The sequence below is a fragment of the Lipomyces japonicus genome (genome assembly GCF_038497905.1).
Source record: "Lipomyces japonicus strain CBS 7319 unplaced genomic scaffold V1514scaffold_3, whole genome shotgun sequence".
Taxonomy (NCBI): Eukaryota; Fungi; Ascomycota; class Lipomycetes; order Lipomycetales; family Lipomycetaceae; genus Lipomyces; species Lipomyces japonicus.
The window spans coordinates 351,837-372,350 of record NW_027117815.1 but is presented as its reverse complement, the minus strand read 5'-3'; the positions used below and the strand labels follow the sequence as shown (position 1 = coordinate 372,350).

At 42.0% G+C, this 20,514-nt stretch overlaps 10 protein-coding genes across 10 annotated transcripts; 7 read left to right on the top strand and 3 right to left on the bottom strand.

Moving 5' to 3' along the window:
• Positions 1–289: 289 nt before the first annotated feature.
• V1514DRAFT_345975 (kinase-like domain-containing protein) lies at positions 290–2,553 on the top strand (the record flags this gene model as incomplete). Its single annotated transcript, XM_066929247.1, has 2 exons — positions 290–1,373; positions 1,448–2,553. 2 exons carry the CDS (start codon positions 290–292, stop codon positions 2,551–2,553), a joined length of 2,190 nt encoding a protein of 729 aa, XP_066785790.1.
• A 2,273-nt stretch (positions 2,554–4,826) lies between these two features.
• On the top strand, positions 4,827–7,110 carry V1514DRAFT_275475 (PRMT5 arginine-N-methyltransferase-domain-containing protein; the record flags this gene model as incomplete). The annotated part of the gene is made up of 5 exons (XM_066924890.1): positions 4,827–5,932; positions 5,982–6,104; positions 6,160–6,335; positions 6,383–6,819; positions 6,880–7,110. The coding sequence occupies 5 exons, from the start codon at positions 4,827–4,829 to the stop codon at positions 7,108–7,110; spliced, it is 2,073 nt and encodes a 690-aa protein (XP_066785789.1).
• Positions 7,111–7,256: 146 nt separating this feature from the next.
• Positions 7,257–8,919, top strand: V1514DRAFT_288694 (Dihydroorotate dehydrogenase-domain-containing protein). Its single transcript, XM_066925262.1, has 2 exons — positions 7,257–7,670; positions 7,723–8,919. The coding sequence occupies exons 1-2, from the start codon at positions 7,329–7,331 to the stop codon at positions 8,683–8,685; spliced, it is 1,305 nt and encodes a 434-aa protein (XP_066785788.1). The 5' UTR covers positions 7,257–7,328; the 3' UTR covers positions 8,686–8,919.
• A 561-nt stretch (positions 8,920–9,480) lies between these two features.
• V1514DRAFT_275386 (uncharacterized protein) lies at positions 9,481–10,920 on the bottom strand (the record flags this gene model as incomplete). Its single annotated transcript, XM_066924887.1, has 5 exons — positions 9,481–10,032; positions 10,100–10,319; positions 10,372–10,454; positions 10,513–10,600; positions 10,661–10,920. The coding sequence occupies 5 exons, from the start codon at positions 10,918–10,920 to the stop codon at positions 9,481–9,483; spliced, it is 1,203 nt and encodes a 400-aa protein (XP_066785787.1).
• A 282-nt stretch (positions 10,921–11,202) lies between these two features.
• Positions 11,203–11,766, top strand: V1514DRAFT_264725 (DNA-directed RNA polymerase; the record flags this gene model as incomplete). Its single annotated transcript, XM_066924790.1, has 4 exons — positions 11,203–11,280; positions 11,361–11,458; positions 11,518–11,594; positions 11,657–11,766. Coding segments are annotated over 4 exons (363 nt in total), but the record flags the coding sequence as incomplete, so codon positions are not given.
• Positions 11,767–12,011: 245 nt separating this feature from the next.
• On the top strand, positions 12,012–15,040 carry V1514DRAFT_361646 (alkaline-phosphatase-like protein). Its single transcript, XM_066929715.1, has 6 exons — positions 12,012–12,285; positions 12,344–12,388; positions 12,443–12,737; positions 12,801–13,049; positions 13,114–13,557; positions 13,626–15,040. Exons 1-6 carry the CDS (start codon positions 12,104–12,106, stop codon positions 14,970–14,972), a joined length of 2,562 nt encoding a protein of 853 aa, XP_066785785.1. The 5' UTR covers positions 12,012–12,103; the 3' UTR covers positions 14,973–15,040.
• Positions 15,041–15,081: 41 nt separating this feature from the next.
• Positions 15,082–16,335, top strand: V1514DRAFT_324766 (hTAFII28-like protein conserved region-domain-containing protein). Its single transcript, XM_066926490.1, has 3 exons — positions 15,082–15,748; positions 15,809–15,993; positions 16,090–16,335. Exons 1-3 carry the CDS (start codon positions 15,150–15,152, stop codon positions 16,269–16,271), a joined length of 966 nt encoding a protein of 321 aa, XP_066785784.1. The 5' UTR covers positions 15,082–15,149; the 3' UTR covers positions 16,272–16,335.
• Positions 15,924–17,662, bottom strand: V1514DRAFT_120449 (SEP domain-containing protein). The gene is made up of 5 exons (XM_066924417.1): positions 17,354–17,662; positions 16,911–17,202; positions 16,790–16,854; positions 16,262–16,727; positions 15,924–15,967 (listed from the first exon to the last, which is right to left on the bottom strand). Exons 2-4 carry the CDS (start codon positions 17,180–17,182, stop codon positions 16,390–16,392), a joined length of 675 nt encoding a protein of 224 aa, XP_066785783.1. The 5' UTR covers positions 17,183–17,202; positions 17,354–17,662; the 3' UTR covers positions 15,924–15,967; positions 16,262–16,389.
• Positions 17,663–17,918: 256 nt separating this feature from the next.
• V1514DRAFT_324760 (uncharacterized protein) lies at positions 17,919–18,569 on the top strand. The gene is made up of 2 exons (XM_066926489.1): positions 17,919–18,160; positions 18,239–18,569. The coding sequence occupies exons 1-2, from the start codon at positions 17,992–17,994 to the stop codon at positions 18,421–18,423; spliced, it is 354 nt and encodes a 117-aa protein (XP_066785782.1). The 5' UTR covers positions 17,919–17,991; the 3' UTR covers positions 18,424–18,569.
• On the bottom strand, positions 18,492–20,215 carry V1514DRAFT_119993 (SEN2 subunit of the tRNA splicing endonuclease-like protein). The gene is made up of 3 exons (XM_066924416.1): positions 19,958–20,215; positions 19,051–19,724; positions 18,492–18,988 (listed from the first exon to the last, which is right to left on the bottom strand). The coding sequence occupies exons 2-3, from the start codon at positions 19,717–19,719 to the stop codon at positions 18,560–18,562; spliced, it is 1,098 nt and encodes a 365-aa protein (XP_066785781.1). The 5' UTR covers positions 19,720–19,724; positions 19,958–20,215; the 3' UTR covers positions 18,492–18,559.
• Between the last annotated feature and the right edge of the window lie 299 nt (positions 20,216–20,514).

The following is a 20,514-nucleotide window of genomic DNA, read 5'->3' as shown; positions in this document are numbered from 1 at the left end:
ATTAGGTACCGTAGATCTTTAATTGTGGTCTTCGTTGTAGTAGAGTTACATGAACCAATTTAGCAAATATGTGGCAACGCGCGATAACGTGCGACATTTATGCCTTAATTTTTGTGCGTTGGGCCATGACATGCAACCTCGACAACGTGGACAGCGGCAACTTCGACTTCGACTTCGACTTCGACTTCGACTTCGACTTCGACTTGTACAACGACGACTTCGACTTCCACGACGCCGAAAGCCCATGGCTTCCTCTTTTCATCCTGCGCCTGCAGTGCCGGCCACTTCGATGGCGGCGTCCACAACTGCGCATTTCCCTCAGCGGTTGCGCAATCTCTTTCGCTTCTCGCTCTCGACAGCCTCTGCAGCACCGCGGCAGGCCTCGACGACTTCGTCTTCACCAGGTCCTCCTTTGTCACCAGATCTCGTTGTAGACTCTGCTGCTAATGTTCTTACGGACTCGGCCATATTATCGTCGCCAAAATCGCGGTTTGCTCGACTACGGTCTCCTTCTTCGCCAATGCCCCGTATCGTTTCAGGACAGCACCCCGCATTGCCATTGCCACCGTCACTTAAGACCGTAACTGACGAGTCTGGCTCAAACACGAATTTGAACTCGAACTCGAACCCGAACCCGAACGAAGACGCGGAATCGTATCCTGACTCTGCGCCTAGCCTGCAAAAGCAGTCAAAATCATATATTCCCGGGCAAACATTTGTTAAGCGCCTTCGGCGAGTTTCATCAGCGCCAAATAACCTGGAAAAACTGGAGAATCCTGCCAAGGCTCTACCACAAGCTCAGGAGCCTCCTGTTCCTCAAGTCGAGTCTGCATCGGCATCGTCTTTAAATATTGCCGTTCAATCACCACCATCTCATGGGAGTATCTCATCTTTTCTCAAAATTCCATCGCCTCTCCCCGCTCGGCATGGCCCGCTTACTGTCCCAAATACTCATATTAGCAGCTTTCCCAATGGAAAATCAGATTATTTCACTGGATTTGAGGACCCTCGCAGCTCGTTTGTGCCTCCTCAAATGCCGGCGTCCTTCCGTCGAACTTACTCGTCAAACTCAATCAAGATTGGATCTGTTGAAGTAGGCCCGGCAAGCTTTGAAAAGATTAAGCTCTTAGGCAAGGGTGACGTCGGTAAAGTCTATCTTGTGCGGGAAAAAAAGACTAGCCGTTTGTATGCAATGAAAGTTCTTAACAAGAAAGAAATGATCAAACGCAACAAAATTAAACGTGCCTTAGCTGAACAGGAAATTCTCGCTACAAGCAACCATCCTTTCATTGTTACTCTTTATCATTCATTTCAATCTGACGAGTTTCTCTATCTATGTATGGAGTACTGCATGGGAGGCGAATTTTTTAGAGGTATTGAACAAGCAATTTTTTTAAGATTAGCCTTTTTTTTTTGGCATGAAACAGTACTTACTAACGTAAATCAGCTTTACAGACGCGTGCTGGAAAATGCGTACCCGAGGATGACGCCCGGTTTTACGCCGCTGAAGTAACGGCAGCTCTTGAATACCTTCATCTGATGGGGTTCATCTACAGGGATCTCAAACCGGAAAACATTCTGCTTCATCAGTCTGGGCATATCATGCTTTCTGATTTTGACCTTTCAAAGCAGTCTGACAGCGGAGGTGCTCCTACTATTGTTAACAGTTCTTCATCCAAGAGTGGTTATCAACATTCCATGCCAGCTATCGACACCAAAGCCTGCATTGCTAATTTTAGAACTAATTCTTTTGTTGGCACAGAAGAGTACATCGCGCCCGAAGTGATCAAAGGTAACGGACATACCTCTGCTGTCGACTGGTGGACTCTCGGAATTCTTATATACGAGATGCTCTACGGCACGACTCCGTTTAAGGGCAAGAACCGCAATGCCACATTTGCCAGTATTCTTAAGCATGATCCACAATTTCCAGCATATCCTCCTTGCGCCACCTCGTCATCTGAGCTACCTCAGCCTATTTCCAACATGTGCAAAAACTTGATCCGAAAGTTGCTTTGCAAAGATGAAAACCGAAGACTTGGATCTCGTGCCGGTGCGTCTGATATTAAGGCTCATCCTTTTTTTAAAAACACTCAGTGGGCTTTATTGCGAAACATGACACCTCCAATGATTCCAACTCCAGGTGAGGGTGTTGATGCGGTAAACTTCAGATTGCTCAAGGACAGTCATAGCGTTGATCTTGGAAAAAATAGCAGGTCAAATGGAATGCATAATAGCACGAATGGTTCGAATCTTCGTTCAGTTACGTTACCTTTAATCAATGGCACCGCATCCCCAGTCGGGTCAGTTCCAGGTAGTAGTAAGCCAAGCGCTACGAACAGCCCTGCAAATAGTAACGACTATCTCAAATCCTCAGCTGTACTTATTAATAGCCCAAATAAGGAATCCACTTCGGGTAATACATCATTAAGTGAAGAGTTTTATGATCCTTTCCAAGAGTTTAATTCTGTGACGCTTCATCACGATGACGAATACAGATACGGCTCGGCAGTTTATTCTTCCAATGGGTCTAATGGCGGTTCAAGTAGTTAACAATTTTTTTGTCATAATTTGTTCATTTTTATTTCTTCAAAAAAAAAGAAAAAAAAGTAGAAGAAGCGCGCATAATTTTGAAAAGAAAACCAGTGCATTGGGTTTGGTTGATTTTTTTTTTGTATCGTTCTTGTTTTTGTTACTGTTTGGGTGTTTATTCTTGGAGGGAGCATGTCGTGCTATAACTAAATAGTTAAGGCATAGTAACCGGACGCTTTATGTTCTAGATGAAAGCGTTGAATGGAAGGAGTCTTGAGTTTATGATCAAAAAACTTTGATTTTTTTTTTTTTGTTTAGGCATTAATTACACATAAGTTGAACATTATCAACTTAGGCATTCACAATTCTCACAAACATGGTTCGTGTAATTCCAAAAATTATGGATCTCCATGTCATTTTAGGGGCTATTTGCATATTATGTCCCATCCTCATAATCGCCATTTATCTTCCCGTTTCGATACTCTGATTATGAACAAACAAAATTCAACCTTATTCGCAATCCCAACATGTACCAGACAAGCCAGTGTTACCTGACTTTGAACTACGTCACAAAGACACAGAACCTGATCAGTCTAGACATGCATTCAGGCTTTATCATAAGCAAATCTGAACCGAGTCAGTCAAGATCAACATAAACTCGGAGCAGACAACAGATTAATCGAAGGGAAGTATAAATTGTCCAATACTAGAGATTAATAATGCATAATAAAGAACTCTTTCTGAAACAGCATAGATTTCACCACTTTAAAACATTGCGTTTAAATTTGCCAACCTCAAACGGCCCTGTCCGCTTATAAAACCGCGGTCTCATAGTGGATCAACTTTGTTTCGCCAATTCAAATTCCAAAAAAAAAAGAAAAAAAAATCAGCACGGACAAACGTCAAACTAAAAAACCGTTTGTGAGTAAGCCTCCTAGGAAAAAAAAATTCCAAGGGTGGGCACTAAAAGTGAGTTAAAAATAATGGCTCGCAAAAAAATGCGCATACGACGTGCGTAGTTGTCCGACATTTGACCCAAAAAGAAACCCGTCTAAAAACTAGTAGAGACGTTTTTTGAACGTTTAGGGCCGCCAGATATGCAAGGCTGCGAAATGGGTAGAACGATGTATGCCAACAGAGTGGCGAACTTCTTGAACGGATCCCTCGTAATTCAGTCAATTCCGGGGCAAGCATGATTGTCATAATCAACCATCATTTATTATAAAAAAAATTAGCCATTCGTTTCCAGTCGTTTCAGTAGTAGATGAGATACCAAATATTAATCTACTGGACAGATGTGCTAAAACGTGAAGGATTTCATAGTAACCCTTCGTCCGTTTGTACCGACACTTGATCTGCTGAAACTACCAATAAAATGCAAGGCTTCAAATATTCAGTATAAATGATGAGCTGGCTAAGACACCTACATGTCATGGCCCTTGACCCAAATTCCTTCAGTTTTCGTACATAAAGCATAATCTATTTGGCAAGCCGCATAGACTAACTTAATAAGAAGAGAACAATCATTCTTCACAACGAGCCCCCACAGCCACAAATAAAAATGCAAAATTGGCATTCAAAAAATTCGTTTCAGGATCTTTCAGATTCTTGCCAGGCAATGAGCACGTTCAGCCAGCCGTCACGAGACAATCACGTCAATTCGTCGCAACCAAAATTTTTTAACAAACAATGAAAAAAGGGGTCGGGGTGTTTCAGTCATGCAACAAGCCTGCGTTACCCCGCAGGACAGAGCAATTCATCGAGAGCATCTTACGATGGTCAATAGTCAGCCCATCCCGCTCACCCTTTAGGGGCAACATCTCGCTAATTAAAGCAAGCGAAGGATACGCAACTCAAGCATGCGGTTCGTGTACTTTCAAAACCAGCACTCGTCACGACAGGCTTGTCGGAACTGGGAAAGTTCAGACTGGGAGCTATGAGATGTATCGATCCAGCGGATATGAAAGCGCGCCAGGCAGTACACTAAATCTTCCTGGTCGCTGTATGGAACAGAGCCTTCTTTGAGGTAGCGCAACAATAAATAAATGCCAAATGAGTCTATGATGCTGATGATCTTCTACCATCCACACGAGGCGGATAGTAGTTATTGAGGACGTGTAAAAAAAAACGACGCGTCGACTTGGAAGTTTAAACTTTAATTTGATTCGCGCTTCTTCAGCCTGCAAGACAATAAACGTGTAAACGATAACATAACTTTGAGAATTCCTACGTTCGAATAGCATAATCTTGGGTTCAGTTTTAATATTTAACAGTTTACTGACTATCTAGTTTTTATGGCTGAAGAAAGCGATAGCAAATCAGAACCGGCGTACTTTGTTGGGTTGCAACCTGACTCTTCGCCATTAAACCCAGCTGATTCGGATACTGTTCTGTCGGCAGTGTCAAATGGCTATGATGTTCTTTCGATCCCCATCACAAATCAAAATTTTCGGGCTCGAGTTTCCCGTGTCACGTTAGCCGAGGCTGTCTCGCTGACCATTACACCTCCTACATTAACTGAAGTGAATATTTTGCCAAACACGAATTATACTCAACACGTGTTTGGTTTGGCAGCCCGATGGCTTGAATTTGACTCAAATGATTCCAAAATTGCCAATGTGTCAGCTCAAGTTCTGATCCACGAGTTGGCCTATGCATCGTTTTGTGGGTTATCGTTTGTCGTTGTTCCCGGCCCTAAGCGTCGCAGTAATGTGGCACAATATGCGCAGGCTTTAAACTCTGCGTTAACAGCCGTGCCGTATGTCAACATTGTGGTTCATCTTGCCATGACCGAAAGCAGCGAGGAGGAAAATTTGCCGTCAAGTATTGACTCATTTTCGATTTGGGAAATTTGGAATACTGTCCGCACAATCTGTGATTATTCTTCTCGGCTCACCGTTGGCCTTGAAGTTCCAACCAGGCTCCCTCAACAGTCACTTGTTTCGCGCTGGTTTGCTGAGCCGGTAACGGCGTTGTTTATTTCTGCAAACGTTTTTTTGACAAACTCAAATAATTTTCCAGTGCTTCCTAAGGCTCATCAGTTTTTCATATTTAAGTACATGAAGATTCGACCGTATATCATTCTTCATGATGTCCGTGAGGCCACGGCTATTCGTTCCAAATCATCATCATCATCATCATCATCATCACAATTTGCCAAGGACGAATTGGCGTACTTATTGTACATTCGCCATTTGCATGCTATATTACCTGAACCAAGTCCGATAGAGAAATTTTCAGAGGGATACTGGGACTATCTTCAAAATCCATTGCAGCCATTGTCAGATAACCTTGAGAGCGGTACATATCAATCGTTCGAAAAAGACCCAGTGAAGTATGCTCAGTATGAGAAAGCAATTTACAAAGCACTACGTGACAAACGTTCATCAGGCACTAAAATGTAAGTTTTATTGGCAAAATGATCGACTCTTTTTTTTTAACTCTTACAGCACACTAGCAGTGCTTGGCGCCGGTCGCGGTCCACTAGTTGACAGAGCACTGAAGGCAGCAGGCGAGGCACAAGTGTCAATCCATATATACGCGATAGAAAAGAATCAGAACGCTTACATTTAGTAAGTCATATGGGTTTGTGGTTGATTTTTTTTTTTTCTTTCTGACATCAAAAAGTTTGCAACAAAGAAAACTTCGTGAATGGAAGAGCAATGTTGAGCTTATATTTACAGACATGCGCTCTTGGACACCACAAAATAAGGTCGACATTATTGTAAGCGAATTACTAGGTAGTTTTGCTGATAACGAGCTATCGCCCGAATGTTTAGATGGCGCTCAGCATGTACTTAAGAGTAAGGACCCAAAATATCGAAATAACGGCATGTTCTAACTTAGGCAGGTGATGGGATCATGATTCCGCAATCATACAGTGCGCATTTCATTCCCGCTTTTTCACCAAAGATTTACTCATCTCTCAAATTTCAAAATAAATTTGACGTTCACAACTCGCCATATGTTGTAATGCTTCAAGCGGTTGACCTTCTTGGAGATTCGATTCACAAGGCTTGGGACTTTGTTCATCCTTCCAAGTTTGTCTCAGTGTCATCAAAACCTGATGGTCTTGGGATAGGCATCAATTCATCAGCATCAAACGAACACAATGTTCGTAACACCAAAGGAAGGTTCACTGTAGAACACCGCGGCGTTATTCATGGCTTTGCAGGATATTTTGAGTCGGTCTTGTATGATGACATAGAGTTATCTACAAGGCCAGACACGATAAACAAAAAATCAAAGGACATGATTTCATGGTTCCCTATCTGGTTTCCGATAAGAGTAAGTTCATTCATGTCACGGCATTTTGAAACGAGTGCTATCAATTCTAACAAAACATAGACCCCGCTATACGTTCCAGATGATTCTGAGATTGAAATCTCTATATGGCGCCGGACAGACAACAGGAAGTTATGGTATGAATGGGTTATCGAGACTTTTGCCGCTGTTCCTGATCTGAGCGGGCGCAACTCACTTGCCAGTACTGATTCGGGCTTGTCCAGTCGTCGAATTCGACTCGGCAGTTCGGGATTGCACAATTCGGGTGGAAAGCACTCTTCCATGCTTCTGTAATTCATAAAAAGTTTTATTTTTTTAAAAGATATATATATATATAAGCGTAAGTAAATCTTGCTCGGTGCCTGATTTTACATTCATTGTTGAGCCGTCCGAGTCCTGATTCGCTGAGGGTAAACTTAAAAGTGTGAAGTAAGGGAAAGACCCAAAAGGCAACGACTGTAACCACGGCCACGACCAGGATCACGGCTCGACTACTGGTTCACTTACAAACCATGCACATTCGACTACGACCGACAATTCAGCCGGGTCGGTTTTTTGTGACCCGGAATCCGACGTCTCAATCAATCGGTCGCCGCACTCTGTTTACGAAAAAGCAACCCGCACCCGTTCGAAACTTCTTCATTAACACGGCGTTAATTGTTGGCATCGGTACCGGTGCTTATTACGTTACTGATACTCGGTCCGCATTCCATAGATATTTTTTGGTGCCAGTTTTAAGGTGGACTTTGGAAGCTGAAGATGCCCATCGGTTTGCTATCGAGGCACTTAAAGCTGGCGTATACCCGACAGACCGCTCTGAAGAGAAAGACAACGACGGTCAATTAGAGGTCGAGGTGGGTTTTGTTTCTTGAGATTTTTTTTTTTTAATTAACAAATGGTGTATAGTTGTTTGGTAAAAAATTATCTAGTCCTATCGGCCTTGCTGCCGGGTTTGATAAAAACGGTGAAGGTATTGATCCATTGTTCGACATTGGCTTTTCGTATGTTGAAATTGGTTCCATTACACCCAAGCCTCAACCGGGAAATCCCAAGCCAAGATTTTTCCGCCTTCCAGCTGACAAGGCTGCGATTAATAGATACGGTTTCAATTCAGACGGTCATCTCAAGGTCCTTGCCAGGTTAAGACTTCGATTGCATTCATTCCTGGAACGTCATGACATTGCTCCGAATGCAAACTCTTTTAGAGATGGAAAATTACTGGCGATTAATCTTGGCAAAAACAAGACTGGTGAAGAAATTAAGGATTACGTGGAAGGTGTCAAGACTTTGGGCAACTTTGCCGATATTCTTGTCATCAACATTTCGAGCCCCAACACTCCCGGATTAAGAGATTTGCAAGGCGAAAAAAAACTTTCCGGATTATTAAATGCGGTCGTTAGTGCCAGAAATGGATTGAGTACTCCGAACAAGCCTCCAATTGTCGTAAAAATTGCTCCGGATTTGTCCGAGAACGAGGTTGTGAGTATCGCCGAGGTTGTCAAGTCTTCTGGCATCGACGGCGTGATTGTGTCCAACACAACAATCTCGAGACCAGCATCTCTCAAGTCACCTGCAAGTTTAAAGTCTCAAATCGGTGGTCTTTCTGGTCCGCCAGTTAAGCCGCTTGCCTTGGCCACCTTGCGATCACTGCGCAAGCATGTCGGGCCTGATTTTACTTTGATTGGTGCAGGTGGAATTTCTAATGGAAAAGATGCGGTTGAATTCGCAAAAGCTGGTGCGTCGATCGTGCAGGTATTGACTGGATTTACCTACGATGGACCTGGGTTCCCAAGCAGATTGCGGCAAGAGATTAAGCAGGAATTGGGAGGAAAGACTTGGCAAGAAGTCATTAACGCTGATTTCAAATAGAATCTTAGATGTATCATAATGTCAAAATATGATAGGCTTGGATAAAATTGTAGACGTACTATTTGCTATGCAATTAGCAAAGCATCATGGTTTAAAATATTTGTCAGGAATAATGCGTCAATAAATGATGTATTGCACTGAATGTTAAAACACTGCTGAAATACAAACCACTTGAATTAAAATTCAAAGTGTGTAAATATCTTGGCGCATTGGAAAATTCAAAGTTGCTCGGTTATTATGTGCGTTACAAACCCAGTAAAAGATAAACAATCAATCTGATTTACAAATCTGGCTTTTCTCATCAATTCTGACATTTTGCAGCAGTTACTAGGTTTTTTCTTTTCTTTTGCTTCATCTATATTGGTTGGTAATTTTTCTGAAGGAGTCTTTCATTGCTCATGGCAGCGAACAGTATTTGAACTCGGTATTCGCAGTTTAATTTTTCTAGTGTCGGGCACTTGTTATAATATCATTTTCTATATTTCAACCTGATTAAGCTGTGTTATCTAAGCGTGCTCCATATAGTAATAGCAGCAATGCAAGATATCAAAAACTTTCATTGTAAAATCCCTTGACTTCTGCGAGCCTCATCACGACGGAAGGAAGAATACTTTTCAAGCATAAAACGTTAGTTGCAATAAATTATTTTTATAACCCCCATACATAACCTAAAAACATGTATTGCAAGCGCCAGTCACCGAGGTTACTCTTTTTTTAACCCAAAACCAAAAGTTTAACCAAGATTTAATAACAGCCGAGTTCAATAGCTTCAATTTTTTTTTTGTAACGGTGCTCTCAATCTATTAAATTATTATGTGACTCAGTAAGTCGATTGGTCGACTCCGCAACTGTCGTGTTGTTGGCACCGCTGTCAGTTGTGACATCGATAAGAGATTTCGTACTAGATTTGTCGTTCTCGTTCTCATGATCATGATCGTGATCGTGAGCACTTGACTTCTTGCCATCTTGTTCTGTCCTTACAAAATTTCGGCCAAAATCATTATCTTCTTCCTCGTCATCTTCCGAATCGCGAACCGAAGCCTCATCTCGATAGTTAGAAGTTGTTGTACGACCACTTAATCGTGGTTCATCAAATGAATTCAAATTAAAGTTACGAACGGCTGATGGTGCTCTAAGTGGTTCGTCGTGCAACTCTTGCTGCTCGAATGCTCGTTGTTGCAAAATCCTTGCCCGTTCAGACATTTTTTGATAAATTAGCCATCCCGTGGTTGCTCCGAATAACGCACCGATGCCAATCGAAAGGTAATTTACCAACTGGCCAGCGAAATCCAAACTCTCATCACCAAGTGATCTTAAACGTGAGCCTATAAACACATGGATAAATAACTTTGATCGTTAGTCCAACGACTGTATATATATAAATCACTTTCATTTTCCTCCTCAAAAAGCTTACCTTTGGCGTAGAAAGCGCTGTCGCTACAAAAAAGCTTTGCGTGCTAATTGTAGGAATTGTTGACAGTGCCGCATTGCTAAAGGAGAAAGGCAAAGGTGACATTCGAATCATCCATAAAAGTCTGAGGCCATCACTATGAAGCGTAAACGAAAGCGCTTCAAAACTTTGATTGTTCTCTGCCAGCCGCTCTGCGAACTCGATAAAGTAAATACGGCAAACACTATGACATTTAGATTTGATACTGTATGCGCACGACTTGCAGTCTTACTTACACAAAGCATACGTATGATGCAATTACGGTCGCTAATGCTGCTATGAACCATCCATACCAGAATCCAAAAATAATCCCTGAAAGCTACATGTCGAATTAGTAAAGACCATGCTTAAGCAATCAAATTCTTAAACCAGCTTACAGTAACAAGAGTCGTATATCCAATAATTGGCGGAAATGCTGTTACTGAAATAAGCAAAAAAAGAAGAAACGCGCCTCCTCTCATCTCGCTAAAACTGATAAGTTATCACAGCATACGGCAAGTCCTTTAATTTTTAGGAGATACTCACCTCCAGCTCTCACATAATGGACCTAACCAAGCGAAAAACCGCTTGTGAAATATAATAAAAAGCAAGAAAGCAAATCCAACAACCGTGCCGATTGACAAGCCGAATATTTTTTGCCGCTTGGACAGTTGGCTGACGTATGCCGTGATCTGTTCTCTCAATTCACGCGGGTTTCTCAAATCTGAAGACCGCGAAGACGCTAATGGAGGCAATATCATAAGATCCGCCTCCTCTTGAGCAATTGATGTAGCCATGCTAGCCATTCTTCAAGTTGCAAATGGTGCTCTTATAGTAAAAGTCGATGATGTATGCAGTCAGGATAATTTGGTTTTCTTCCAAACGTCCGATTAGATGTGGCGCATGCATTTAAGAAAGTGGCTGTGAGGACGTGGCTGGTGCACTATTGCGGCTCATCGTTTTTAAAAAAAAATTGATTTTTAAAACATCAATTAGTTTACCACATTGAATTATATTATATCCATCAAACACAGAACAAAATGCCATCTGTTGAAGAAACCAAGACCGAGCCTATTTTAAGGTCTGCAGATGAGGTGGTAGATCAAGAAATGATTGATGGGGAAGATGATCTTGATTTCGAGGTTGACAGAAACAAGATTCAGATTGTACGTTATTTTCCAAAAAAAAAATAATTAAAGGAAAAAAAGAAAACTGGTATTGTTTGACCTTTATGCTAATTGAATAGCTTCCTGGAAGTTCCGAAGATGGTACTGCAGCTTCTTTTAGAATATTGCAAGAAGACCACACTTTGGGAAACGCTCTTCGCTATGTGATAATGAAAAAGTACAGTTTTTTTTTTTTTTTTTTTTGAGCTTGGTCGAGATAATTGCTAACAGTTTCAGTCCTGACGTTGAGTTCTGTGGTTATTCGATTCCACATCCTTCCGAAGCAGCAATGAATATTCGCATTCAGACATACGGTAGGTTTGTTGTTGGCAGTGTGGTCTATCTAGTTCTCCGTTTACTAATGAAATGCGTTCAGGAAAAGTCACTGCTATTGAGGCTCTCGAAAAGGGACTTGACGACCTTGTTGATATGTGTGATCACATTGAAAGTGTATATAGAAGTGTAGTAGAAGAAGGGAGCTACGCTGCCGAGCAGTCGTAATGTTGCTGGAAAGGCATTAGGTGGGTTTATTGGCATTTAGCGAAAAGTAATAATTTTTGTACATGTTTTTATATGGCGTTTTTTTTTTGTTGTTGTTTGTTTTTGTATATGTGTTTTTATATGGTATTTTACATCAAAAGTTGTATAATGTATGATTTAATATGACTATAACTTGGTATGATTTCTCTATAGTTATTATAAGGTTTTTTGATTTTCGCAATGTAGTTGGGATTCAACATATCAATCGGCACTATACAGCAAGATAGCCATGGCCAATGGTCGAATACTGTTACTGTGTTTGTAGATATACTCTTCAATAGTGATGCTTTTCAGCGGCCCCGTGACGTTTGCCGTCCTGGCTGTCCAGTGCATCGGCCTGCTGTTTTTCGCAAAGGGATTCTTCCCTTACAAGCCAATATTTCATGGCCATGCTCCATTTCAAAATAACAATCCACCAGCCGTCTTTGACAGGTTGGTATTTATTGTTGTCGATGCATTGAGAAGGTTTGACGACTCACCAAGATCATACCTTGTCTACTCGCATTTGCTAACCTTTACAAAGTGACTTCGTATATTCAGATGATTCGCCAATGGCGTTCACTCAAAGGTAGGATTGATTTATTTGTTACTAGAATTGGCAAGCTAAGACAAAAAAAAAAAGTCTGATTTCGTCACGAAATGCGTTACCGTTTACTGCCCATGCTGCTCCTCCAACAGTCACTCTTCCCAGGATCAAAGGACTTACCACCGGGTCTGTCGCCAATTTTCTTGATGCGGTTTTAAACATTGCCGAGTCAGACGAATCTTCTTCTCTTCAAAATTTTGACAATTGGTTGGTACAGTTTAAACGACGCAAGCAAGGCGGCAAGTTGATAATGTTTGGCGACGACACGTGGCTCAAGTTGTTCCCTGGCTTGTTCGACCGGTCCGACGGCACTTCAAGCTTTTTTGTTTCCGTTCGTATTTGCCAATGGCTTTTACTTGCTAGCTTGTTAATAATAATAAAAAATTGTGTTTAGGATTTTACGGAAGTTGACAATAATGTTACCAGGCATATTGATGGTGAAATTCGAGCACCGGACTGGGATGTCATGATCTTACATTACTTGGGTGTGGATCACATTGGTCATAAAGGCGGTCCAAATAGTCCGTTCATGGCAGGAAAACTTTTGGAGATGGATAAGATTGTTAAAAATATTTATCAGTCGCTTGAAAACAAGGCCGAGTCTACGCTTGTTGTTCTTTGCGGAGACCATGGAATGAACGAGGTGAGGTCAATTCGAGTTTTTTTTTTTTTTAAAAAAAGAGAGAGAGCTATAACTAATCATTAAGGCTGGCAATCATGGTGGCTCATCTGCTGGCGAAACTTCTACCGCATTACTACTTCTCTCGCCCAAATTTTCTGAAATTTTACCTGAATCGCATGATGACGTTTTACAAGCAGGCGAATATTCATATCACGCTGTAATTGAACAATCAGACATTGTTCCGTCCATATCAGGCTTGTTTGCGAACCCGATACCAATGAACAACATTGGCGTTGTCTTTCCACAAATTTTAAAGTTTTGGCCGGCGGATGAACAAAAGAGGCTGCTGCATGATAATGCAAACCAAATGTTTAGAATACTACAAGAATCATTTCCTGATTTTAAAAAACCGGTTGTTAATTTAAGCAAATTATTAACAGGAAATGATGTCGACCAATTAAGAGGTCTTTGGGTATTAATACACGAGCCATATGATGATAATGAAACTCATTTGGATAATTTATTTAAGGTAAAAAAAAAAAGTCCTTTTTTTAAAAAAACCTTTAAAATGTTGTGGTTTGAGCTAATTGTTTATAGTTTCTACGATTGGGCCAAAAAGTTCTTTCAAGGACTTCCAGCAACTATGACCTGTCTAGTATGGTTCTCGGCATCCTGTTGGTCCTGACCGCGTCAGCAGTTTCGTTACAGAGAATTATGTTTATTTCAGAAAGTGGTAGTAAAATTTGCAAGCTTGCATTTTTGATTGGTACAACGCTTCACTCCGTCTCGTTATTTGGGAGCAGTTTGATTGAGGAGGAGCATTATTTTTGGTACTGGTGTGCGACCGCATGGTTTGCAATTCAGCTCAGCATTGGCACTAGTCAAAAAAGCAAGCAATCCATCAAAACTTGGGGTGGTCTTGTTGTCATTTCCGCAATTCTTCGGCATTATAATCATACCGGTCAAAAATATGCTGGGTCGTACGATGTGGCCAAATTTTTGTCAGACGATCAATCCACAGTAATTCTTTGGATTCTCGTGGTTGCGGTACACGTCATTGTATTTAAAAACCTCATGTTTTACGTTTTTAGCAATGCCAGTCCGGTCATTCAATTTGTTTGCTCGTTCACACCGGTTATCAGCATTTTTTCGTTCAAGGTCGCCACCGCTATCGATACCGGTGATGCGGTTCCATATTTAATTGCAAATTATACTCCGGGATTGGGTTCTAGTAATTTAGTTCAGAGAGCAAGGACCGCATTTTTGGCTATTGCGATTTGCTTGTTGTTTCATGCAGTGTCAACGTTCTGGAATACCAAACCGGAACCATGGAAGTTTATTCGGGGATTTTTTTACTTGCTTGAACTTTTTTTGATTGCACAAACTTGTCCGAGTAATATTCCCATTTTTTTACTTTTTGCAGCCATTTTTTCTGTCACTCGAAGGTACGTCACGCATGGGAATGGCTCGCTGATTAGTATTGCTGTTACTACTCTGATATGGCAACATTTTTCATTTTTCGCACTCGGCAACTCGAACTCGTTAGCTTCAATCGATCTTTCGAATGCATACAACGGCATATCGGAATATAGTATTATTCCTGTCGGCATTTTAACTTTTGCGAGCAACTGGATAGGCCCGATTTACTTTTCAGCCATGGCACTGGTTCTGGTATCAATTCGCGCAACCAAAAACTTGCCGCCGGCAGGACAGGTTACCATTCGGCACGGGTTTATTAACACGTATCTTCCAATAATTTATGCATATCATTCGTTATCGCTGTTGACAATATTAGTGTCTTGCTTCGTGTTGCGATCGCATCTGTTTATCTGGACCGTGTTCTCGCCCAAATTACTCTACGCTGCTGCGTGGTTCGTGTGCCAGCAGATTGTGGTTGATACCGGGTTGGGTGTTGCCATCATAATGATTTCAGATTGGATTTAGAAGTGAAGAATTGTAATGTCATGTATTATTATTGTTTAATAGAATATATAAACTATTACATAAGCGGCAAGCGCGAGAATTGCTTTTAATTGAACATGGCTTGAAAAACGAGAAAATGTAAAAAAAAAAAATAAAAAAAGTAGTGCCAGAGAGGTTGCAAACGTGAATAATAATGAAATGTCTTCATTGCAGCCTGCCAAGAAACGAGTGAAAAAATCATCGGCTTCAACTTCAGCATCACGACAGCAGGCTTCATTGCAACGGCAGCAACCTCATCCGCTGCGGCATTCGATATTGGCAAACGATCTTGCGAGTGACGGCTTGGCACCAGATGAGGACGATGCAACAAATGAATTGATCACGCCGTCATATAATGCCGAGGATGATGATGATGATGATTTCGACGTGACCAGGCAGGCCATCAGCCGAGGCGGCAATGCGGGCGACAACGACGACGACGATGAGTATGACGACGACGACGATGACAGAGGGTTGTTCAATTTTTCATCCATCAAGCTTAAAATTCCGGTAATCAATCAAGGTTTAAGCCATTCTGGTAGTTCTCATGCAGCAAATGATGAACTTGATGACAACATGTTCCCGTCACCGCACGCGTTTGGCTTGGGAGGCGGTAGCGAGCAATCCGGCACGCAAACCGGATCAAAGCCAGGCACGCAATCACTTGACAATAATTTACAGGTTAATGGTGGTCATAATCAGGCAGTGAAACGGAAAAAGAAACAGTTTGGAGCAGGCATGACTGCGGATCAGGTCAAGTAAGTGTTGGAGCTTTGCAAACTTTAATGCATGGTATTGCGTGCTAACTAAATAACAAGAGTCTTAATTTCTTCATTCACTGACGATCAAATGGAACGGTACGAAACTTTCCGAAGGGCAAATATTAATCGAGGTGGAGTGAAAAAGCTTGCCAACGCAGTGTTGAACCAGTCAATCACGAATCAGGTTGCGGTTGCCATATCGGGATTTTCCAAAGTGTTTATTGGCGAAGTCATTGAACGTGGTACGTTGCATTGATCAATTCTAACGAGCTTTTTTAATTTATTTATTTATTTATTTATTTATTTATTTATTTATTTATTTATTTATTTGGTTTTAGCATTGGACGCGCAAGAAAGAATGGATCCGCGCGATCGCAAAAGTACGGACGAAGTAATTCGACCTCTACGGCCAGAACATATCAGGGAAGCATGGCGGTTATATAAACAGGAAACTGGGTTAATCCCGGAGGCACAATGGAGGTATTCAAGTGGGTTGGGGAATGGGAAAATGTTTCGCTAATAATGCACTCAATGTAATTATTGCAAAAGAGATCAATATAACCTAAAGTTACAAAAAAAAAAAATATATATATATATATATATATATATTCATGAAACACGGTAGTCCGGACTAGCATCTATGATCCAAGACGATGACCACTGCCAAAGAAGCCCCCTTTGCTGGCACTGGGGGCGACATAGTCTTCATCCAAGCGCCGTTCGACACGAACGTCGACGGGTTGTCCGGGCAAGACATCGAGCAAATGTAACGGAGCTCTTCCACTGTTGATCGCACGTAGTATTTCCTGATTAGCTGGGTCATCGTATCGAAGCAAAGCGCCGTTTTCAATGTTGAATCCCTCGCGCCAGAACGTGAGCGTCCTTGTGACCGGAGCCTGATCCGTCGTTACCGGAGGCGTGCGGGGTGAAGGTTCAGAAAGTGTTGACGAAGAAGGTTCGTCACCAAGGGTGAATCCTGGTTCGATCGGTTTAGTCAGGAGTTTTTGAACACGATCAAAGAATTTTGCACAATCATACCTTGTCCTGTGAATCTGCTTCGTGCCTGTTCAGCTGGTGTCGTAGGCCGGCGTGCTTGTCCTCCACTGGCACTGGTTATTAGTTTCAAATACGATAACGTACCAAAAAATGAGAAACTCACAGCTCGGCTTGGCGCAAAATGTCCCTCACGACCCGCGAGCGATCGCTGTCCGGGTTTTCGACCGCCAGGCCAGATTTTTCACCGCCAGTAAAGAAATTTTCAGATTGTTGATCGAACGCTCTGCCGAACGAAGAGCGTTCGTCGTCAGAGTCATCGTGAGATGGAGATAGGGCATGGCCAGCATGGTCGTTGTCGTTGTTGTTGATGTCGGCCAGGGTTCGCACGCGATTGCCGGCAGCGGCCGCACGTCTTGCTCGATCGGCAGCTGACATGATTGGAAACAAAAAAAAATCTGTCAAATATGAAATGTTAGCCAAGATGTTGGCGAGATTGTGGTTGCGAACCACGGCTGCAGCGGTGGCGATTGGCTGATTGACCGATACGAGCGGGCCATGCACATGCACATGCATCACTTGAAAAGCACAAACCAAGGTAATACACACCTAAATGAGCGTCCTGATTGGAGGAAAAATGTGCGTGAATAAATTGGGACAACCTGGGGTGTTGTCAAGTTTCGACTTGCGGTTGGTTAATGTGGCCGGCGAGGGTTTTTGTGGAATGGCAGAGAACCTGGGCCGTTTCGTTGCTCTTCTTGGGGGGGGTGAAGAACCTCGTCTTGATCAACAAGGCCAATCACAACCACTTTAAACGACAGAATCAGCAGACCAGGTTTACAAATACATGACCAGTGACAAAACACAATAAGCAGATTAATAACTTGATTGGCCTGTTGTGACGCTCTCGCCAGGCGTATTATAATCTGGGACATCCATTGCTTACAAAAAAAACCCAACCGGGCCAGGCTGATTTTTTTTTTTTTTTTTCGTTTTTTTTTAAACAGACAAATCAAACAAGTCCTGGATGAATAACCCATGATGTATGCATGTGTTTGTTCTCGTTTGTTTTGAAATCAAAATCGATTTCGCTAATTTTGTCTGTCTTTTGAATATATCGAAACCGCCGCACGCTTTCGAACACGTAAAAAATAATTAATTGATGGTATAATAAATATATTTTTATAATAGCAAAAAAGTATTAAGGCAACAGTTTGCAATTACTCCGCCTTGGCCAAGATCTTCATATGAAGGGGGTCATACTACTCTTGTTGCTGATGCAGCCATTGCTGGCATTGGCCCAGTTTGATTTCTTCCAGCAAATGTTCGAAGGCGGCCACGGCCACGGCCACGGCGGACAGCAACGTTCCGCCAGCGGTGCCGGGCCTGAATGGTTTGCACAGAATTACGATACCTGTAAGCTTTTACAATTTTTTATTTTGTTTTATTTTGTGCCACGGAGCAGGCTGATTTTTACTGGTTGCGGGTGTGCAGTAGAATGCGACAAGTACGTGTGTCCGGACACGTTGGCCTGCGTCAAGAAACCGGTCGATTGCCCCTGCGCATTCCCAGGATCGGAAGAGAAATGCATATTGCCAGACAAGAAAACTTATGTTTGCATCTCGAAAAATGGCAGAGGGTGTGGGTTTGTTGAGAAAGCATGGAAAGGTCAAGTTTAGACAACTGACACTTGGCCGTGAGTGTTGTGTTTTTTAATGACGGTTACGTGTACAATGTGCCGATTTACATGATATACTGTATATATATATGACATGATTTATTAAAAACCAATTCCAGAACAATAAAACAACATGATTAATCTCTGTGCCTATTGGGGATCCACCTTCGAAAGCTGACCTCTCGAATTCGGTACTTGCTCAACAATTCATCAACAGTCTGAAATTCTTCAATAAATTCAGGAATTTCGACATAACAAAAAATCATGGTCTTTTTAACCCCGCCCACAATCCGATTAACACCAGAACTCCACCACCAATCCTTACTAACAGCCTTATTTCTCGATTCATCTTGATATACTGGTATCACAATAATTCCAAATTCAGCATGCGAAAAAGGTGGGCCTCGTCTGTACAAAAGATAATCAACCCCAAACTTGACCCCGTCCCTGATGCACCAGCCGTGCGATCGATAGTGATGGTACACGACATAATTTATAATAAAACTATTATCCGGCCTGGCATCCGGCATCAGCAGTCCCAGCAATTCCGGCACGGAAATTAAATCCTATAGTCGAATCATATTAACTGCATTGAGTTCCCTACGTATTTTTTTTTTTTTTTACTTACCCCTGTATTATCATCATAAACGTCAAGACATCCAAGACCATAGGAAAGAAAAAAAGCTTCTTGGAAAGTCAGTTGAAGTTTTTCTAACCGCTTCAGCTTTCCTTCAAAGTCTACCAATACCGTATCTTCAACGCGTTTTACTGGTGGCACTTCAGGTTCTCCAATGACGGGCACGGGCACGGGCACGTGCAAAAACGCAGCAGATGATGAGTCTTGCCGGCCATGACTAAATTGAGCTTCACCTTCAGCCAACGCCCTGGCAGATTTAAACTTGCGGCGAATTTCACGCCGCTTCGCAGTGATGTCTTCCGGCGCCACTTGACCGGGCTCCGATGCCACGTCAAGCCTTCTGGCGGTTCTGAACCCCCATGTGGGTTCACTACGACTCTGCGTGCCCTTGCCGAAAAACCCGTTTTGCCACAACGCCGTCATGTCATGGTCAGACTCAACCTCGATGGCAGACACGTAGGAAGATGTTGCATCCTTGTATTGGTGCAAGTAAGCCACGTATCGGTGACGTTGCTTGTAGTTCCAAATTAATGGAACAACAAACATGTGATACGCATAATGTGCCAACGACAGTGGGTTGTGAGGCACTATTGGCGGCAGCGTGACTACTTCGACAGGAAGCGGAGACTTGTAAATAGCACCAAGTTGGCGTTTCTTCATGCGCCCTTTATTAATCGTTAGTTTGCAAACCAAACCAAAAAAATTCCGTTTTTTTGTTTTAATTTAGGAACCGGAGGCTTGATGTATCAGATACCGTTGTAGTCTATTTGAGAAATCTGTATCCTCCACCTCTTTACGAGTCAGGTATACGAATAAATGTATCATCATGCAAAACCAGCACTCCGTGTTCACCAAAACAAGCAACAGAAAAACTTAGACATCAATGTCATTAACTTACGTCGCGGTCTCTCCGGATTTTTTTTTTTTTTTTTAGTTAGAAATCAAGTTTGGAAAAAATTGAAAAAAATTTGCTTTATAAATGCACGACTTGAAGCAGGGTAAGAAAACAGCGTTTTAACCCTGGGTCAATGTAAATGTAAATGTAAATGCAAATGTAGGGAACGTTACAAATTCAGCAGACTAAAGACATACAGTAAACCCTCGCTATAGTAAGATATATCCGGTAGAAATATTTGATTCTTATATCGAGTTCTTACTATAGGAAGTTACCCAACAGTCTATGCAGTTTTGCATTTATGCATTAAATTTAACAAAGTGTATTAGTTATGCACAAAAAAGCTTCTAAAGTCATACTGGCTCCTCATAAATTGCCCAAACTGCTTCAATGATTCCAGAGCACTTTTGGAATCCTTCTGTTGCTCACCAAACAACTGCAAAATTTTTGTAGGCTTCATGAGCCCTTTTATTTGAAATCAAAGGTCTATCCTCCAATTCCTTATCAGACTCTTCACTTTCAGGCTCAAATTGAGCGAGAATAAAGGCTTCTATTATCCT